Below are 20,050 nucleotides of genomic sequence, written 5' to 3' on the forward strand. Positions count from 1 at the left end.
TCAATGCTCTTATACATTGAACTAATAAAAGTATAGTATTGTGATCAAATAGAGCTAGTACTATATCCTATAGTGATTTGACCACACAGGTTAATGATTAACTGTTCAGCTGCTGAAGCCAGACTCCTGGGGTTCAAATACCAGCTCTGCCATTTAGTGGCTTATGGAATGAAGGCTTATTTAATCTCTTTAAGATTCTGATTTCCCACCTGCAGAAGGAAATGAGGTGATTATATTAAATGAGAAAAATGCATGTTTAGTATTTAACATAGCATCTCACACATTTTTTTTAATTTATTTATTTATTAGAGGGAGAGAGAGAGACAGCCAGCGAGAGAGGGAACACAAGCAGGGGGAGTGGGAGAGGAAGAAGCAGGCTTCCCAGTGGAGCAGGGAGCCTGATGCGGGGCTCGATCCCAGGACCCTGGGATCATGCCCTGAGCCGAAGGCAGACACTTAACAACTGAGCCACCCAGGTGCCCCAGCATCTCACACATTCTAAACCATCAATAAATATTAGCTATTAGCATTTGGACTATTACATTGAATTGATACGAATTATAATAAGACCACTTGACAAGAATTCATCCTGGGGAAGATATTTTGAAATCATATTATCAGAGAATTGTTGAAGGAACTGGCATTGGTACCCCAGAGGAGAGGGGACTCTGTCTCTCTTCAAATATTTGCAGAATTCTCATGTGGAAAAAGGGACCAAACTAAGAGGAAAGTGTTAGTTTCAGGAAGGAAGATATCACCTTGATATGAGGGGGGAAAAATTCAGACAATGTGAGTTGTCCAACAACGGAGTCTCTTGAAATAGTGAACTTCTAGTCACTAGAAGCATTCAAGTAGAAGCTGAGTAACCATATGGCAAAGCTGTTTTCCCTAACTTTTGATATACCAATCATTCTGGACTTACTTCTTTTCCTGGAATATTCCACCCTCTTTCCCATCTGTGGGTCTTCACCCATATGTTTCCTCTGCTTGAAAGACTCCCACTTCTTTTTCACATCCCATCCAGCACATACATCCTTTCTTCTGCCTGACCCTTCTTAATCTTTTAGGTTTTAGACTCCGTTCCCCTGCCTTTATCTTCCTTTTGCACTCTCTGCCCTGTGTCTTAGCATCATCTATTACACTTGGTTATATTATTTTAATGTTTTCCTTCCTTAAAAGACTGGATTTTTTAATTGTTCTATCCTCAGTACCTGGTATACAGTAGGTGCTCAATAATTTTTTTATTGTATTATGAATGTAAGACTCTCTAAGACCATGATTCCAGGAAGGAATGGAGAATCTTCATCTGAAACATTTTATTTTTGCTGATTTTCAAATTAGGCAAAAGAATCCCCATTGGATCTTGGAAATTATACTGATACTCAGTATCATTCATTTCAGACACAACCAACTTCAAACCACCCTAGTGCAAGGGACACAAACTCAAATGTCTGTACAGGAAAGGAAGTAACATGACTATGTGCGGTGGGCCAAGCACAAGGCAGTAGGGAATGGTGACATTTATGATGAAGACTAGAGCGTGGATGCCCTATTTAACAGCATTCAAATAGTAGTAGTTTCCTCCAAGTTTTAAATATATGGTAACCCTTATTAATTTAAAGTTCACCTGTATCTTATTTTCTTATTTACTTTCAGTGAAAATGATTTTTAAGCATAATAAAAATGGTGGATACGAATAGAATCAGATGGGCCAGCAGTAATTAGAATAAAAGGTTCTGACAAAGTAATGGTGTATGAATTCCCCAAAGCTGAAATTATGTGCTTTGCTCAGATTTTTCAGAAAATTAGATTTGAGAGGTTTTCAAAGATTTGAGATAATAGTTCTTAGCAAATGCAGAGGCAGATGTTACTAGGTAATTCAAATTAGTTAATAGGTACTGCAGATCAGCTCTAAATGAAAATTTTGGAGTGAATTTATATTTGGTTTACTCAAGGAATTTCTTAAGATTTAAATTTGAGATTTTGAGTGGATGGCTTTGCTGACTTCAAGGTCATTGAAATGTGTCCTGCCATCACCATTAATTTCCCAAACCTTGTCGCCTGTGTGCAGTGGGATAGGATTCCCGAATATGAAACATGTTTGTTTTTTTATCTCTTTTCTTGGCTCTTCATTTTTTCTCTTTTGCTGTTTTTTGAAAATTGGCTCTGGATTTTTTTTTTTAAGATTTTATTTCTTTATTTGATAGAGAGAGACAGCCAGTGAGAGAGGGAACACAAGCAGGGGGAGTGGGAGAGGAAGAAGCAGGTTCCCAGCGGAGGAACCTGATGCGGGGGCTTGATCCCAGAACACTGGGATCACGCCCTGAGCCAAAGGCAGACACTTAACGACTGCGCCACCCAGGTGCCCCTGGCTCTGGATTTTTTAAAAAGAATTAATTTAAAAATAATTTCTAAATTTTAAATTTTGAAACAGTTTCAAATTTAAAGAAAAGTCGCAAAGAAAAGAAAAGTACTGTTAAAGAAAACAGTACAAATAACTTTCTTTGTAGAGCCAGTTGAGATTGATGCCCCATTACCCTGGGTACTTTAGTGTCTCTATTTTACAAACAAGGACATTCACCTTCATAACTCAATATCACCTTCAGATCTTTAGACACAATTCAGGCTCCATTATTTGTGCCAATCATATCTTTTATAACAAAAGATTCCAGTTCAAAATCACGTTCTGCATCTAGTTTTCATGTCTCTGGTCTCCTTCAGTCTGTATCAATTGGTTAGTGTTTCCTTGACTTTTCTGACCCTCACACATTTTGAACCTTTAAGACTAGTTGTTTTGTAGAGTGTCTGTTGTTTCCTTATTTTTAGACTCTGGCTGTTTATCTTTGGCAGGAGCACTACAGAAACGGTGCTGTGTTCTTGCACCATTGCCTCACATCAGGAGGCACATGATGTCACTTTGTCCCATTTTGGGGGGAAACTATTTTGAGACTGTGTACCTATCCCTTCCTCATTAAACTTCCAATTTATCTGTTTGCTTATGTATTTATACCTACATAGATTACAGGATTCCTTGTTTATTCAGTTAAATGTAGTTTTTTATTGTGTTAATATATTTTTTTAATATTTAAATTTGGCCAGTGGGTCAAATTTGATGCTTGAGTTTGTGATAGGCTGGTATCTGTGTCGTATTGCCATCCCCCTCATTTTCTTTTCTTTTTTTTAAAGATTATATTTTTTATTTGAGAGAAAGAGAGCATGAGCAGTAGTGAGGGGCAAAGGGAGGGGGAGAAGCAGGCTCCCTGATGAGCAGGGAGCCCAATGTGGGGCTCCATCCGAGAACCCTGAGGTCATGACCTGAGCCGAAGGCAGAAACTTAACCAATTGAGCCACCCAGGCTCCGCTCTGCATCATTTTCTGACATTCTCTAAGCAGTGTATCTATCACCCTTCTCTCTCTCTCTCTCTCTCTCTCTTTGTATGTCTGTACATATATTCTGTAGCTTTGGCTGGGCTTGGAAACAGTGAGACTCCAATAGCAATGAGCACACCTAGCTCTCAGCTGTATACTTAAAGAAGCTAGGGTTTCTTGGAAAAGTGGGTATTTCCAGGGTTGGGACAGAGAAAATACATGATGAGGCAGAAACAACTTTTCTGAAACCAGAAAAAAAGGAAATAAATAAGTTATACACACCCATTTATAGCTAAGTTTCATGTCTCTCTATGCATTTTGAAATCCAGGCATTCATACCCATATCTTTAATTCTAACCCAACACTATAGCAGTCTTGTTTTCCTGTTTTTCATGTTAATAATTCCCTTGATGGATAGTGAGAAGCCTGGCTCCTCTTATGAACAATGTATTTACTTTTTTGGTCTACCTCACTGTGTTGAAACCAATCCCCTGCTTCTCACTCTGAATAGACACCCTCCTTACCCCACCTGGATTTTGACCTCCCATGTCTGACTTCTGAACTGTGTGTTTCCTCTTCACCTTGTTAGGGACCCACCTTCTCTGTGTTACTGTGGTGCCTTCTGTCCTAGTATGGAATAGCCTTTCTCTAGGCCTCTGAAAAAGGATTTTCAGGCGCTGAATTGTTCCAGAAGGGAAAGGGAAGAGAAGGAGAACAGAATGGGACATCTCAATGGAAAATAAACGCTGGAGAAATAAGAGACAAATGCTATAGCCCACTAAGGAACTTTACACTACTCAGTGTGCATATGCCTTTAGATGTCAAGAGTGCGGGGTAGGGGGTGGAACACAAATGAGATATAGAGGCGAATGTGAGATAATTAAAATATTAACAAAAATATGAAACTTTTAAAAACTGTTTTTCCCTTAGTTTTCAAGTAGCTCCAATATCTATACGTGTAAAATCAATATATCAGCCCTTTCTCCAAACAAACAAAAATGAGTCATGGCTCATTGGTTTAGTATTTGGATACCCGACACTGCATTTGCTTCTACGTTGTTTATGATAATATTTAGAATGGTGTTGGGAGCAATCCTGCTGCTATGAAAATTTAAATTTTGTTTATTTCTTTCTTTTGTGATTAACTTGTCAACCTTAGCATTCCCAAGATCATAGTATGGAGGGCTTTGTGTTTATTATCCTTCTAAAATGCCGTATGCAGAAATATTCTCCAAACCCCTCTGACCTAAAAATCCCAGGGGAAATATTTTGACAATAGATTGCTTACAGGCTTGCTGTAGTTTTTACCTATAACAGAGTCCAAATTTCTTAAAGTATTCTGATACAGATTGCATTTTTGTCTGACTTAAATCATGTCTAAAATTAATTTCAATGTTTATCAAAACATCCTCATGGAACCATCAAATTAGATCAATTGAAAGACAATTTAAAGAAATCCCATGACATATGCCCTTATTTTAATGTGAATGTACGTATTTGTTGGTACAGTTGGTCTCTGTTGCTCACTGAATTCTCAGGAGATTGCTATAGAAAATGAATAGATGCTCCTGAAAGTAACTATGGGGCACTAAACCTTCTAGATGATTTTTGTTTTAAAGAATAACTGTGACTTCAAATATAAAGCCAAGAAATCCACAAACATTAAATTTTTAAACCCTAATTCTTTGTAGTCTACATTTCAAATAAGTCATATAGAATAATAATGGTACCTGTATCTTCAAAGAACAGACTCTAATTTTCTACTGTATCAGAAACTAGGCTAGAATAACACATATTTCTATAACACTTACATTTTTCTGATAAACTTTCTGTAAGGCATTATTTTTTCCTCAGAGTAGGATAATTTTTAAAAAAAATCTAGTCAAAGTATCTTGATATTCAGATCTTCATCCCCTCTCTGCTTCCCAACTGGGTATGTGACTGTGGGTAAGTGAATGGATAAAGCTGTGCTAACCTGCACCACAGAGACTAAAAAAGAAATTTGGATCAGATCAAGGCTTCTTAGCCTCTACTGTGTCATGGATGTCTTTATCAGGCTGGTAAAGCCTATGGTCCTTCTAAGAATAGTGCTTTGAAATCAATATAATAAATAGAATTACAAATAAAACCAATTATATTGAAATTCAGTTATTAAAGTAGTAAAACACAAATTTATATGGTAGTTTGTGTGTCTTTATTATAGCACTAAAGAAATAAACAAATATGGTAAACCCGTAACTACTGTAATTTGTAACGTCACCATGAGTAGAAACTGACCTTTGAGGTATCTGCAACAACACTAGTGTGATTTGAAAATATCTGTGATTTTTATTTGTAACAAAGTCACAAGTACTTCTAAGAACATTGTGGCTTGTTGCCCACATTCATCATTAATGGAAATGCTAGATTTTGATCAAAAGGTAGAGAAAATAGAAGTGTAATTTTTTTTTCCTTTCCAAGTTTACAAATGCCCTGAATGAATTCTATCCATTAGTTAAAGGAACTTTCCTACAAAAACATTCTAGGACTTTATAAACGATCCTGCCAGTTAGGTAAGGTGGCATACATTTAGAACTGCTCTACTCCAAGTGTGGTTCATGGACCGCGGCAACAGTGTCACCCACCTGCAGCTTGTTAGAAGTGCAGAATGTCTGCCCGACCTCAGATCTACTGGATCTGAATCTGCATGTTTCCAAGACGCATAGGTGATGTGGTGTGCACAGTAATGCTTGAGAAGACTGCTACGGATGAAGCTGTTCAGGCTGTCTGGGAGCTTTTTAGCTATGATCAAACCAAGTATCCTAGGATTGCTTAGATCTACAGTCAACTTCTTCCATTTGCTAAAAATTTGCTCTTAAACATGCGGTCCAAGAAGTTGGTTACAGGCCTTTCAGCAAGGCCAACAGTGCTGTAGACACCCAATTGAGATTTTCATAGTTACTTCAGGATCAATAATTGAGCAAGATGCCAAGAGCCCCAGGCAGTAGTTTGAGATTTGTCAGAAGCAGATTGTCTCTGAAGTGGTAGGGTGTGGGGGAGAAGTGGTAACAAGTCTGCATAGAAACATAGGTCCGAGTTGAACTTTATTAAGCATAGGCGAAGCAGAAGAAGGTGGTTCTTGTCTCACAGAGTTGAAGAATGAACCTTGCGGACAAAGGAGGAGGAGCAAAGTAATAGGATTTTATTAATCAAGGATACAGAAAAAGCTCTTAAGAGTGAGAGGGGTCCCAACCAGGTTGCCAATGTGGGCCGCCACCAACAGTCTTTTATTTAGAACTGACCAGAGATCTTGTGGCCTTAACATTCTTGGGATGTCTTGGTTTGAGTAAGGACTAGCCATCTTTAATCGCTTACTTCTTTGGAGTCTAGTCATTTTTTTGTCTGCCATGAAAAGAACCCACCTCTGACAACCAAGGCAGGGTGGCCTGGTTTATGCCTCAGCATTTCAGGGATTTTTGGTGAGCCTAGTCATGTAGTCCCCTACCTATCCCTCTCTACCTAACCCCGCTTGTCCCTTACTCATTGGCAGTGTTTGTTCTGTAGGGTTTGGTTTGAGCACTGTTAACTGTTTGCATATCACAGTTGATGTTCTTGTGAATATGTGTTTCTCACTGCTCTGGAACCAGTTTTATAGGTATGTAAAATATTAAGTAGTTGACGTCTTACGAACAGAATCATGTCTATGTGGATAGAAAAGCCACTCCTGAAGTGTCTTCTAGTGAAATCCTCTAACAGAAACTTCGGTGCAGTGTAAATTTATTGAGCATCTGTTTTGTACGAGTGGAAATTCAGAAATGAAGAAGACACTGTTCCTGCCTTAAAAGAATTGCCAATTTGTTGTAAGCCAAGAAAAAAATATATAGATAGTTAGATAGATGATAAGAGTTTAAGTTCTATGATAAAAGCAGACACAAGATACTATTTATAGTGGTATGGGGGGGTGCATAGAACTTTTTAAGTTCCCGTTTACTCATCTACTCATTGACCCACACTAATTCATTCCTTTACCAATGTTTACTGAGCCATTATCCAATGTCACACACTGATCTTTATGGCTGACTGTAGAATGCTGACATTGGAAGTGGTAACATAGGTCTAGGTTGAGATTGTTTTGGGGTTTTGTATGCCCTGTTTAGAATGTTGAACCTTATCCAACAAGGAACTAAAAGATTTTTAAGTAGGGAAATTACTGATGAGATTTGAATTTTAAGATCATCACTCTTGGGACAGAGGATGAGAGGTGACTCTAAATGGGGCTTCTGAAGCTCATTTTAAGGAAGATAGCATTCTTGTGTTCACTTCAAGTTCTCTTGTAGCTTTAAAAATCTCTCATTCGTTTCTAATTAATAGTGTTTACAAGCAAATATCTGGTTTGTGTTGGAATTTTATGTGTTGTACTTTTTGTGAAATTTTTAGTTCAGCAACATAATTAACATTTTTTTCCTGTCATTATTTTGCAGCTTTGGACCCTTGTCTTGATTTTATGGCCAGTCATTATTTTCATAATTTTGGCTATTACCCGGACCAAATTTCCTCCAAAAGCAAAATCAACTTGTAAGTAAATGAGATTTGTTTGTTTCCCTAATTTTAGGATTTGGGGATTCTTTTTTTTTTTTTTTTCCAAGATTTACTTACTTAATTTGAGAGAGCAAGAAAGAGTGTGTGTGTCTGTGCACATTGGGGAGGGGCAGAGGGAGAAGGAGAGAGAATTCCAAGCAGACTCCTCACTTAGAGTGGAGCCCGACACGGCACTCAATCTCATGACCTTGAGATCATGATATGAGCCAAAACCAAGAGTCAGACGCTTAACCAACTACGTCACCCAGGTGCCCCTAATTTTGGGATTCTAGTTAAAATTTATTTTGATACCTCCTTAGTGTTCTATTCTAAATTTTTAAATAGTGTTTCCACTTGAAAGTATTTGTATAAATACTTAGTCTGTTTTATTCTCCTGCTTTTTGAATTAGTTAGAAAGGTAAGACTGTAAGATTTATCTAAAAAATTATGAAGCAGGTAGGAGCCAGAATATATTTTAATCTTCGTAAAATTTTGACTCATTTATTAATCACCTCATAAAGTTCATTATGGTATGTATGACACAAACAAGTGGCGGTCTCAAGCCAGATCATCCTTTACTTTCATGTTGTAGCAGAAACCATAGACTGGTATTTGATCAGCTGGCCAAATGAAATGCAGAGTACTGTACGAATCTCTTCTCTCTGTTCAGGGCTGGTATGAGTGGTGCAAACGTATCAACACATTTAGTTTGAAAGAACATTGTTCTCCAGTTGGTGTTATTTTAGCTACGTTATTGTCATTACCTAGTTGAAAAATGGGCACCATGCCAACTCAGGCCATTATTTCCTTTGGATCCAGAATGGAGATGCTGGAAAACCTCAGAGAAGTCCTCAGAACTGAGGGGGATGAGCTTTTTAACCCCAGTGATCTGACCGGTGGCCTTTTTTGCTTTTGTTCTTAAACTTTGGAGCAGTTTTCTTTTTTTTTTTTAAAGATTTTATTTATTTATTTGACAGAGATAGAGACAGCCAGCGAGAGAGGGAACACAAGCAGGAGGAGTGGGAGAGGAAGAAGCAGGCTCATAGCGGAGGAGCCTGATGTGGGGCTCTATCCCAGAACGCCGGGATCACGCCCTGAGCCGAAGGCAGACGCTTAACCGCTGTGCCACCCAGGCGCCCCGGAGCAGTTTTCTGGGTAGAGGAGTGAAGGTTAGGTGAGATGTTTGATGTCTCACAAAGCAGTCATCTTCTGAAAAGCTTCTCGTAGGCCAAATTTCTGTAAATCAGATTGTATTTCAGATAAATTATGGTAATTTGCTATGTAAAAGAAGACTATACTGAATTATTTGTAAAGAGAATAATGAGCTAGTGACTTTAAAAAAAAAGGGTTTTTCAATCACCCATTCCTAAGAAGATGACAGCCATGGCAGAACCTTGATTCATACACAATAGAATAATTTGGAAGAGAACATCAGTTCAATTAGTGTAAAGTATTTAAACTCTTGGTGCTAGAATAAATAATTCCTTACATCTGAAAAGCACCTTTCCATTTCTAAAGGACTTTTGCTCAAGTTATTATGCAGAGTTGTTGATGAGATTTTATTAAGTTGTTTATAAAAGCAGCATAATTGTGTTCTCTTCATACTGTGTGTATATTAGTTCTTTATAACAGATTAAGTCCATTGTATATTGTTGAAATTTATGTATTCTTGCTTACCTTAAGTAGCATGGACTTCAGAAATAATGCATTCAGCACATAAGGATAAACACTTTTTGAACTGGTTTAAGATGCTGATTATCAGTTCACTAACAATAGTGACAAAAGGAGTTTATTAGCTTCTTTCAACAACTTATTTCTGCCAGTTTCTTGTTTATAAGGAGTTTTTCAGTTATGTAATGAGTTTCTCTTAAAAAACTTACAAGACAGAAATACAAGGTGTGTGAGTGAGTCTTAACTGGCGCTACCTGATGGAATTTAGAGATTCATGGAGGAAACCATGGAGAGCACTTACAGTTCCACTAAATTATGAAGAAAAAATTGGAAAAACCATGTGATGAGTGCTTAAGACCTAATCTTTCAAAGGTTCTTCAAAAACACAATATCCAGAAGGAGATGAATAACCACCTTTTACTATGGACTTATGATTTTATGCTAATAATAGTTATGAGGTGATTGTCTTTATGTTTGTGGGTAGGAAAGAACAGAATTATAGGGAAGTTCAAACATTGGAAGTATTTTTGCTAGTCTCTCAGACCTTATAAGACTCAGTTAAAAAATAGTTTATTGTTTTTATTAGAACTTTTTGAGAACTATTAGAGGGAAAGTACCCTCTCATTTTACAGAGGAGAACACTGGGACCCAAAGAGAATGTAATTTTTCAAAATTCAGTCATGTGGGATAGGAGAGAAAGGTTTTGGGAACTATCTTTACTTTGTTCTTGAGATTTGTCTCATATTTTACCCTCTTATACGTAGAGCCAAAATACAAACTGTGTCCAAAATGTCAACTCATCCTCTAATCAGGCGAGTATAAAATATAATTTTATAATTGAAGGTGCTATCTGTAGAGCAAAGTAGAGAATCTGAAACTGGTATAGATGCAGTTGCTTTTTCTCCCTGTTGTGGTAGAGAGGGAATAACTCCAAAATGAAAGTTTGGATTCAGGGATTTTTATTCTTTTTTTTTTTAAATTATTGTTGTTTTTCTTTGTTTCTCATATCTATTATAGTGAAAGATTAAAGGGAGTTCATAATAATCAATGATAAAAATAAATATTTCTTGATTTCATATGAGCCTGATGGTTAGAGTGGTAATGGCCATGTTACTCAGTTCACAGTGGAGAAAACCAGTGCACGGAGAGAGTAAGTAACTTGACCAAGATTGTACAGTTAATAAGTGGTGCTGTCAGGATTTGAACCCAGGCAGTCTGACTCTAGACTCTCGTTTTAAGCTTATGGATTCACATTTCTTATATCTGTGAGTCAGTACTAATTTCTCTTGTTGCATTATTTAGGTTTCAGAAAAGTAGACTAAAAGTTAGAGATTAGGAACGTAAACACCCCATCTCTGTCTCTATCATGAAATCAAGAAATAGGAGGAAAGGTACATTACAATGTATGAATCAAGAGTCTAATGAAGACATACAAATGGCTAAAAGACACATGAAAAATTTTCAAAATCATTAGCCATCAAGGAAATTCAAATCAAAACCACACTAAGATACCACCTTACGCCAGTTAGAATGGCAAAAATTGACAAGGCAAGAAGCAGCAATCGTTGGAGAGGATGTGGAGAAAGGGGATACCTCCTACATTGTTGGTGGGAATGCAATTTGGTACAGCCACTCTGGAAAACAGTGTGGAGGTCCCTTAAAAAGTTAAAACTTGAGCTACCCTATGATCCAGCCATTGCACTACTGGGTATCTACCCCAAAGATACAGACGGAGTGAAGAGAAGGGCCATATGCACCCCAATGTTCATAGCAGCATTGTCCACAATAGCCCTTCAACAGATGACTGGATTAAGAAGATGTGGTCCATATATGCAATGGAATATTACTCAGCCATCAAAAAGAATGATTTCTCAACATTTGCTGCAACATGGACGGCACTGGAGGAGATAATACTAAGTGAAATAAGTCAAGCAGAGAAAGACAATTGTCATATGGTTTCTCTCATCTATGGAACATAAGAACTAGGAAGATCGGTAGGAGAAGATGGGGATAAAGAAAGGGGGTAATCAGAAGGGGGAATGAAGCATGAGAGACTATGGACTCTGAGAAACAAACTGAGGGCTTCAGAGGGGAGGGAGGTGGGGGAATGGGATAGGATGGTGATGGGTAGTAAGGAGGGCACGTATTGCATGGTGCACTGGGTGTTATATGCAACTAATGAGTCATCGAACTTTACATCAAAAACCAGGGATGTACTGTATGGTGACTAACATAATATAATAAAAAATATTATTATAAAAAATAAAAAAAGAGTTATCCTAAATATTAGTATTCAGTGGAGAATTCTGCCTTTCTCTGACTAATTCTTCATGAATCATTGTAGTTGTAATAGCATCGAAATCGGGTCCCGTTTAACAGAGTTAAAATCCTTTCTGGGCTACCGTGACTGCTTCAGTGCTAGTTGGGCAACAGAGAAAGGAAGAAACTCCAGGCTACATCCCAGCTGAAACTCAGCTATGGTGAGAAAGGAGTTATCTTGTGGGCACATTATGCTCCCAGAATAGCTGGGCAGGTGTGTAGGACTGATACATCATTTAGAACAAATATAATTAGTGACTCAAAGGGCTCCCTCCACGGTTTTCTTACTGATGGGTGTCTGGAGAAGTGTGGATGTTTGGTGAGCCAGGAAGCTGCTGCAGTGTCTGCCGTGGTGAGCACCTGTCCTGTGCATGATACTTACTTCTGGCACCGCCTGCCTTCACTTACGCCCTTCTGTGTCACCAGACACAGCTTCGTAACTAGCTTCTGCAAATAATAAGTCCCAGGAAAGGAAGGCTTCCCAAGCCTGGCAGACGGGCCCGGATGCTTCTTGTTCACGTAGAGAAGAAATGGGCTAAGGCACCACATTTGAAATAGTTCCAACCTCTTATAATCTTTACATGCAGTGACTTGTCAGGAGGCAAACTTTAAAGCCGAAACATCATGCTTAGGAGCAAAGATAAACAAAACAAAACAAACCCTCAAATGCCTTTAGACTAAGCCCAGCTCTAATGTAGTGAGTAATCTTTGTCTCCTTTGAGCGCGCACATACCCACGAAGTGCCAGCCAGCAATTCCTAATTACTGCGGAGCCCACTACTTTTCAAGAACAACAACAATAAAAAAAAAAACCCTGCCATCATGAGATAAGTGGACTCCAAAAATTGCAGTCTTGCCAAATAAGGAGTCGCATTTTTATGAAGTTAATGAAAAACAGTATTTTTCAAGTAGTCGAAAATACCACTAAAAGCACAATGGAAATTATACTGTGTAAGTGTGACATAGCCTGGATTAAACTCTATCTCGAGGCCATCACTTTTAATACCTCGCCTCCCCCAAAGAGAAGAAATTCAGCCCATCTCACATCTGAAAATGAGCTGCTGGTGGAAGGCAGGATCCAACCGCTAATTGAATTGTATCCAAATGTGTGCCCGCACAGGGTTACCCTGAGCACTACCCATCTGGGTGTGACTGTAGCTTTGGTAAATGCACGATCACCATGACCAGCATGTCTTTTGACCTCCAGAGCATACCTTTTGTCTTCAGGGATGCAATAAAAGTAATAATGGGGTGCAAATTTATTGAACACCTTAGTACGTGTCAGACACCGTGCTGAGTCCTTCACATAGATTTCCTTAGTGGATACATCGTCTCTATAAACTACATAGTATGATTGTCCCAATTTTAGAGATGACAAAACTGAGGCACAGAGATGTTAAGTAATCTATCCATATTCGCACGGGTACTATGTGCCCGAGCCTGGATTTTAAACAGAGTTTTACCTGCAGATTCAGTAGTTGTATTCAGGTCGTGATCGCCAGCAGTGGCAGTCCTAAGGTCCGGCTCACTTCCATTTACAGCACCTCCTTTTCTTCCTCATGCCACCTGTTAGCACTAGCATAGATGGAACATGGCTTTAAAATTGAACTCTATTGGCTTTTCTACTTGTCAGCAGCTCTAGGAAGAAATGTGAGAAGGAAGATTGAAATTATTGATTAATTGGTGGCTTGTGGGATCCCTGTGTGTTGCTGTACCTACAGTCCTGAATTGTTAAGAGGAAGCTATTGTGTGGTTTTATGTTGAAAGAGCCGATGAGTCATCACTCGAGAGAGTTGTGAAAGTCAGATGAGCCAGGCTTTTTCTGGCCCTGCTCTTGCTTCTGACGTTCCATGTGGCCTGTTTTCAGCGAAGGGACGGCAAGTGCATGAGGACAGGATTCCATTCTGGGGTACACCATGCTCTCCAGCATGCTCATGATTAAACAGTAATAGTTGAGGCACCCATAGTAAATATTTTCCTTTTCTATTTTGATTGGCTCAAAGTTAATGCAAGTTTTGTTCTGGGAAGCTCAGAACTCATCATCATTTATCTCCTGCCAGGTGTTGCCCCACCTGATTTCTCCATTCTCACGTGTGCCAGCAACACCAGGCATCCCAGCTTAGAAACGTCTGAGTCATCCCTGACTCCTCCCGTTCCTTCACCTCCCATAACTACGAGCCTTCGAGACAGAATCTATCTTGTGAAATGTGTCCTGGAGTTACCCCTCCCTTTCCATCCTTCCTGCAGTCCCTTGCTTCAAGGTCTCATTGTATTACACTTGTGTTTCTTCAGTAGCTTTTTATTGGGGGGGGGGGCACTCTGGAAGTCCAGCCTCTAATTCTTCCCACGGTGTATCACAGATAATCCCTTAAAATTTTCTTTGGGTCTATTAAGTTTCAACTCCCCTTTGTCCTACTTTCAAGACCTTCATAATCAGGATTCACCCGCCCTTCTGTTCGCTGTGCTCTGCAGTATGAGGCCTTTGCCTAAAGAAGCTGTGTTCATTTCCATGTTCATTCCCACTTGGAGACACATGCTCATGTCTCTTACTTCTCGTCTATCAAAAGGCAAGCTCACATCTAAGGCTTACCCTTTTGTCTTCCCTGCTCATTCAAAACTCCAGTTATTTGTCCTTATATCTCTCTTGTGGATGTACAGGCTAATGGTGGTTTTTGAATGCTTTATGCTTTAATCTCGACTCACTCATTAGACAGATAGTACATCAAGAGCAGAAATCATGTCACAGCCTCATGCTGATATCAGATACCGCACGATTCCTACCAGAGAGAACAAAATAAGAATGTAATAAATCATTCAGAATTTAGTACAGTTTGAAAGATACGGGTGATTGGATTATAAAATTCACCCAGAGATGCATAGTAATAAAGTTCAATGTGAATCTGAGATAGGTAAAGGGCAAGAAGTTAGCTTGCTTTTGGTTTGGTTTTACTTCTCCGATCCAGGTAAATCTGACTGTCCTATCAAAAATATCTCTAACATTAATATCGGGGCAAGAAAAGGGGTATAAAGCTCCCTCACTCCACCCCAGGTAGATCCACTTGGGAATTTCCCTCACAAATACCTAAGAGTTTGTGTGAATGTGTAGCAAGATTGTTTGTGTGGGAGAGATTTATAGTCTGCTTCTTGCTTAAGTTTCAGAAAATGTGAGAGCAACTTTTGAATTTCCCAGCCAAAGCGCTATCATTTACTTCTTTCATCAGCAAATCAGTAGTTAACAATTTTGGAGGGAAACATTACCCTTTAGATGGCACCATGGAGATAAACTCTGTGAAATTCAAAAATGGAGATTATGACTGTGTCCCCTTGCATTCCGCACCGAGCTGGAGGAACCCAGCAGGAGGGAGGCAATGTGAACATGGCCTGGGCACACTCCTGCATAGGGGCAGCTGCAGCTTCTGCTGGGGGCTGTCCCTCTCCCCCTGCTCCTATGGGAAATTCTGCGGTGCTCTCACGCAATGCCGATGGGCACACCCTGATGCCAGATAACAGGACAAAAGGATTTCTCAACTAATGCCCTGTTTGGCTTGGTACACAGAGTTGCATCAGAGAGCCGGAAATATCTTGAAGTACAATAAAACTTAATTTAACAAGTAGGAAAATAGGGGCACCTGGGTGGCTCAGTCAAACATTGGGCTCCTGGTTTCGGCTTGGTTCATGATCTCAGGATCTCGGAATCAAGCCCCAGGTTAGGCTCCGTGCTCAGCCCGGAGTCTGCTTGAGATTCTCTTTCCCTCTCCCTTTGCCCACCCACTCCTCTCCTCGTTCTTTCTCTCTCAAATAAATCTTAAAAGAAAAAAAAAGTAGAAAAATACAGAGTAAATAGCAGCGGCTGATTATACAGCGGAAGATTTCTTGTCTTTTGGGTTTTATTCGCCCATCCTTTCTGCATCATCCCTCCTTCTGATGACTTACCTTACTAGCTTCCCGGAGGTGACAGCCGCACTGGCATCGTCTCTGGGGGCTACATGTCTTCTCTTTTTCACTCCTTATCTCTCTCCTTCCCTTCATAAAGAGCAGAGGGGCTGCTGTTACTCTCAGGTAGGGACTTCTAATACTCAAGTCTATATGATAAAGATACATAATTTGTTATTTATAAAAGTCTCACTAGTAAGTCATCTCACTCAGTGGATGTTTCCAATATACTCCTGAAACTAAGAGGCAGATTTAACAAAGTTCAACCTATTCTCCTTCACTTATCCAAGAGCACAGAGCCCAGACACAGGCTCCAGGTGAGGGTCTGGCTCTGTGGTCAGCTGATGGTGTGTTTTCCCAAGTAACTATTAAGCATTCTACTAAGTATCCTACTAAGGAAACCTGGCCCAGCAAACCTTAGTCATTTTATGTTGCTCTCACTATTCAACTTTTCTCATGCTCTTTGATTAGGTCAGATTGTGTCTTTTGCTTTGATAAATGAACCAGTGTATATTTTTAGAATAGAGCAGCCCTCATGGAAGAAATGGCATAGCATACGATATTTGCTGATCTTAAGTCAGTTAGAATTTCATTGTGGATTCAAATGACTTATAATATTTTTACATTAAGAAAAATAAAATCTGTGGTTATTTAAAAATAAAATCTTTTGGTTTGGGTTATATATTTACATATTTATATTTATATGTAAAATTATTATTGTGAGAGGCAGTATAAGGGCTTAGAGCACAGACTCAAGATTCATACTGCCTGGATTCAAACACAAGCCTTAAGTAAATCTCTTGGATGCTCTGAGCCTCAGTTTCCACATTTAGATATCGAAACTAATAATAGCACCCACTTCACAGAGTTACTGTGAAAATTGAATGAGTTAATATTTGTTAAATACTTAGATAAATGTCTGGCACTTAATAAGAGCTGTAATTGTGTTGGATTTTATATTTTATATTTATATTATTTATAATATTATATAGATATAGGGTATAACATCAATCATTGACTATCATTGAGCTAATCTAGCATCATATTACTTGACAGATAAGATAACTGAGACTCAGAAAATTTAGGACTTGATTATAGTTTCACATTTATTCTTGCTTCTGTCCCATATTTAAAGGGTACCTGTTATGTCTGCGCTGATCAAGAAAGCCATGAACCCTCAGAACAATCAGATCTATAGGAGGTTAATAAGTGTGTCAGAATCTGTAATAAATAAATACGCAATGTGGTAAATTCCACAGTGGAGGTAGGCTCAAAAGCGAATCTGCAGAGGAGAGAGAGTCCAGACAACCTTACCTGAGATCAGGGCTGGGACTATGGGGATACTAGTGCAAGCAAACTTGGAGTGGTTAGCAAAATCTCAGTAATCAAGGTCAATCATATTTCAATGCAATATTCTAAAATATAAAAATTAATTTAAAAATTCTATGATGAACAACCATGAGAGACTGTGGACTCTGGGAAACAAACTGAGGGCTTCGGGGTGGGGGGGGATTGGGATAGGCCATTGATGGATATTAAGGAGGGCACGTATAGCATCAAGCATTGGGTGTTATACACAAATAATGAATCATGGAACACTACATCAAAAACTAAGGATGTACTGTATGGTGACTAACATAACATACATATAACATAATAATAAATTATTATAAATTAAAAAAAATTCTATGATGAACAAAATATTAACATTTCAGATAAAGTCAGGCTCAGTATTACTGACTTCTTTTGCCTTGGGCTCCAGTATGACTCGCACAGCAGTGCCTGTGATATCAGGAACGTCTTCACAAGAAGTCCTACGTCTTAGCATGAGTTTTAATGAGGAGGAGTTTGTCAGCTAGGCAACCAGTGTCCGCATTCCTCACAGACAGCGACCAACATGAGTGGGGCCACAGGACATGACAGAGTTAGATGTGCCAGGAATTAGGAGTTTGTTTTGTCTGGAAAAGGAGGATTTTTATTGCAGGTAGGGAGCTGAGCCTATTTGGTCAGTATCGAGAAGATTGAACTTTATTTTGGAGAGGATGAGAAGCCATTGGAACTTTTTCGTAAATTAGCTTTGTTTTAAATGTAAAAATATAACATTTATATTTTTTCTGGTCATGGATATACATGCTTATTATTTAAAAATAAAATAAGTATGCATATTGTAAAAAGCAGAAGTCCTGCATAATCTTGCCTTCTGAAGATTTAACTGTTGTTACCATTTCAATGTACGTTTTCTCAAGCTGTTTTCTATGTATAAACGGATTAACTCAACCACTCTACCTTAATCCAAATCATATAAATACACCTGTTGAAAGATGTGGATTACCCTGGCCTTTCTAAACAGGCGTCTGGTGGTGGTGGTGGAGGGGATGGCAGAGACGAGCTGGATGATGAATAGATGAGGTGCTGTAGTGAGTGGGGCCATGAGGACCAGACAGTCTACAGAACTCCCCAGGTGATGCTGATGCAACTTCAAGTGTGAGAGCTACCTTTTCCTTTCTTTTCAGCTATCTTCTCAGTTATCTTGTAAATCCGTTGCTTTTTTACTAGCTCACTACTGTGAAAGTCAACCAGGGAATGGATTTAATTCTTTGAATAGTTTCGGGGAAAACTTTGCCAGCAATCCCTGCTTCATTTTAGCACTGGATCTCTCACTGTAGTCCTCAGGATGCTAGAAGTCACACACCATTTTCATGTCTTATGAAGATCACATCTTCAGGGCAGTTGAGGAGAATGCCTCCACTCTGATTAGATTGGTAACTAAGGATGAGAGTGTTCATGATTTCCTGAACTTGTATGCACATGGGTTTGTCAAAGATGCTTTCATAAATGTAGTTGCATGGGAATCTAGTTCCACTTTGACAAGTACTTCACACGCTAACATAGTATCACTTGCTTCTAGCTTCATAAATGCCAGGGGAATGAGATAATGTCAAAAATTTTTTTGTGGAGGTTCATACTGTACCAGGTGTGCGTAGGCTATGAAGAATAGGTCTGTGTTCAGTCCTCAGGTTGCTTACAGTCTAACTCTGGAGTGAAAACACACACACACACACACACACACGTTATATGCCATAATAGCTTTAAAAAAAAAAAGTTAAATGTAACTAAAGTAAATGTTAAATATAGCTCTGGGTACAGTGCTTTGCACATAGTGGGAACTCAAATATTTAGTGATTAATTGACAGTAACATGTAGTAACAGTCCAAATACTTAGGAAAAAAGTATTAATAAGTCATATTGGCAATAAAAACTACTGAAAGTTTTAAAATTATTGTGCGCTAGTTTCATGAAGAATTACTCCAGGACTTAAATTAAGCTTGAAAGGAAGACAAATGAATGTGCTGAATACACAACAAGAAGAGATGTGCCCTTCAAGACTGAGGAAGGTCATGATCAAAAACTGACTGAGGATAGGCAGACTGGATCGGCCAATGGAGAGTGTCAGTGCTGGAGAGTAGGAGAGACCAAGCTGCTTCTGATCATGTGAGCCTTTCAACACTAGACCGAAGAGTTTGGATTTTCACCTTATAGGAAAAGAAACACTAGAAGGCTGTGAAGAACTATTTAATTTTTCTTTTCCAACACGGGAGATAAACTAAGGGAAGCTTGAAAAGGTCATCCACCATAATTGTTTATCTTCATCCAGATGTTTCTATCATAGGCTCAGTTATCTATCTGTAAGAAATTGCCTCCCCGAACTCAACAGCAACAACAGTGAACATTTATTATCCTCCTGTTCCCATGGCTCCAAAATTTGGGAGCGGCTTAAGTGTGTGGTTTTGCCTTAGGGTCTCTCATGAGATTGCAGCAGTTTTACTGGAGTTGGCTTCCTAGGATAGCTTGACTAGGGCTGGCGGATCTGTTTTAAAGGTGGATGGCTGACATGCTTAGCAGGTTGGTACCAATTGTAGGTCCCAAGTTGTGGCTTCTCTCCACAGGCTGTTTTAGTGTTTTCAGGACAGGGCAGCAAGCTTCCCCAGACCAAGCAATCCAGGAGACAGTCAGGCAGATGCTAGTCTTTTTATGACCTAGCCTCGAAAGACTCCAACCACATTCTCTTCATTAGAAACAAGTCACTAAGCCCGCGCTCATATTCAAGGACAAGAGAATTACGTTCTACCTTTGGAAGGAAAAAGTGTCAGAGATACTATAGATACATTTTAAAACCACCACACAGACTACCAAGAGTCAGT

At 39.0% G+C, this 20,050-nt stretch overlaps 1 protein-coding gene across 1 annotated transcript in view; it reads left to right on the top strand.

Annotated features, from left to right (window-relative positions):
• The window catches only part of ABCA12 (ATP binding cassette subfamily A member 12), a 173,952-nt gene that overhangs the window by 6,408 nt on the left and 147,494 nt on the right, over positions 1-20,050 (top strand). The window contains exon 2 of the mRNA XM_008690501.2: positions 7,830-7,923. Within this exon, the coding sequence (XP_008688723.1) occupies positions 7,830-7,923 (94 nt within the window). The remainder of the gene's footprint in view (positions 1-7,829; positions 7,924-20,050) is intronic.

This window comes from Ursus maritimus, unplaced genomic scaffold (genome assembly GCF_017311325.1).
Source record: "Ursus maritimus isolate PB19 unplaced genomic scaffold, ASM1731132v1 scaffold_1, whole genome shotgun sequence".
Lineage (NCBI taxonomy): Eukaryota > Metazoa > Chordata > Mammalia > Carnivora > Ursidae > Ursus > Ursus maritimus.